Below are 1,852 nucleotides of genomic sequence, written 5' to 3' on the forward strand. Positions count from 1 at the left end.
ACTCATAACCATGGTTGCTTACTTAGCTTTGCGTTCAATAAAGGGCCTGCAATGACGACAGTACATCCCGCTGTCTAACCTAGATTAACGAATATCACCACACAATAAGTTTGTACTACACCAACAGAGATTGCTGAGTTGCTCATCCTCGTCAGAATCTCAGAATGTCAACAAAAACTGGGTACAGCACTTTTCGTTTTTGAAATTGGAGGCTCTTCTCCTAAGGCATTTGCTGGAAGAGATTGGAACTTAGTCGTGTGTAAGCCAGTAATTCTGGTGGATAAATATGAGCATGTCTACTTTCTTTCCCTTCAGACTGCTGCGCCTGTCCGAGATTATCTGCCCTGCAGTAGAGAACACACGCTCTGCTGGTACCGATGTAGCTGGAACGCACAGGTACTTAAAGGCTACCTCGCAGAGCGGCGTTGCAGAACTATAGCTGGACCTCCAGAATTCCAAAGGATTGCTGTTCCTCGGCTGTGGTTTGATCTCGAGGTTCTGCCGTAGCATGAGCTCTGCACTAGAGGTTGGAGTCAACGGCGTGTGGCCTTCTTCGTCCAGGAATCTTAGAATCCGAACTTTTTGCGTAGATTTGTCTTCCTGTGAAGTTTCGATACCTACAGCAGGACTGGCCACAGCACTGACACTGCTTTCAGAGATTCGTGCACTGAGTTCATCAACCAGGCCTTCCCTGGTACGGTCCGAGTTTGCCCTGTTTAGAAATGCTCGTTCCTTCATTCGTGGATCCAGCATGGTTGCGAACGATGTTAAGTCCCTCTTTTCATAGCTGTCCATCCTTCGATGCAGAGAAGAAACCAACTCTTGAAGTACAATTTTAGCCACTGTCGTTTTCAGTGTGGGCTCGATGTGCTCTTCGATCTCCGTGACGATACCGCGGCCGACAGGAATGACCAAAGAAATCGTTGTGTACTGATCTCCGGACATCAGTTTTGTAGCATCTTCAAACGGTTCTAGAATCGCCACAACATCCTCGATGAGCATGACGTCTTCTGCTGACAAAGGGCTTGGTGCGCGAGGTAACTTCGACAGCGTCAGAGTAAGGGCCTCCCCAACTTCTAGGATCCTCTTCAGCATGTAAAAAATACTGTTCCACCGTGTTGGAGATTCCTTTATGAGTTTTAGTTGGGGTACCTTACCAATGCGCTCTTGTTCTTCTCGGAGCTTGGCGGTTGCGACGGAACTTGACCTTATGTGACGCACAACGTTCTTGCATTTTAACAGCACAGTGTTTAGTTCGTCACTGCTTTTTAGACCATCTTGGACTGTTAGATTCAACGTATGAGCGAAGCATGGTAGGTGATCTATACCAAGCAATCTTGCTGCAAGAACCATCCTCTTTTCATTGTCGGTGACAAGAGCAACGATTGTATAGCGGATACCCCAGTCGTCAGCCACATCTCCGATAGCCTGTGCAACGTTCTCCGCAGTATGAGACCCGTGAAAAACAGCTGTCGACAACACAGACCACATAACCGTCTCTTGCAGAAAATGACAAGTGACAGTGAGGTAGCTATCAGTTGTGCATGATGTCCACATGTCTGCTGTTATGGCACAATTCCTTGCCTTCATAAGAATGACACGGAGTTTGTCCTTGGCTTCGCCATACAGTGTGGGTACAATAGCCTCAGAAATTTGCGTTCGACTTGGCAGCTCGATTCTGGGGTCTAACATATGGCAGAAATCTCGAAAACCCTTGTCGGCGACAATCGAAAATGGTTGCATGTCTCTTGCTACCATCAAAGCTAACTGCTTGTCAAGCTTCTTTTTCTTTTCACTCTCATCCCCGTACTTTCTGAGTTTCTCTGCTACAAAGGAATGTAGCTTGCGTTGT

General features: G+C 47.0%; 1 protein-coding gene across 1 annotated transcript; it reads right to left on the reverse strand.

Annotated features, from left to right (window-relative positions):
- Window positions 1–249: 249 nt before the first annotated feature.
- LOC135389489 (E3 SUMO-protein ligase ZBED1-like) lies at window positions 250–1,557 on the reverse strand. The gene has a single exon (XM_064619531.1). The coding sequence runs from the start codon at window positions 1,555–1,557 to the stop codon at window positions 250–252; it is 1,308 nt and encodes a 435-aa protein (XP_064475601.1).
- Window positions 1,558–1,852: the final 295 nt, after the last annotated feature.

Source organism: Ornithodoros turicata, chromosome 3 (assembly GCF_037126465.1).
Source record: "Ornithodoros turicata isolate Travis chromosome 3, ASM3712646v1, whole genome shotgun sequence".
Lineage (NCBI taxonomy): Eukaryota > Metazoa > Arthropoda > Arachnida > Ixodida > Argasidae > Ornithodoros > Ornithodoros turicata.

Excerpts from the sequence above, each read along its gene's own strand:
- LOC135389489 (XM_064619531.1), bottom strand. The coding sequence starts at position 1,557 with ATGTGGACATCATGCACAACTGATAGCTACCTCACTGTCACTTGTCAT.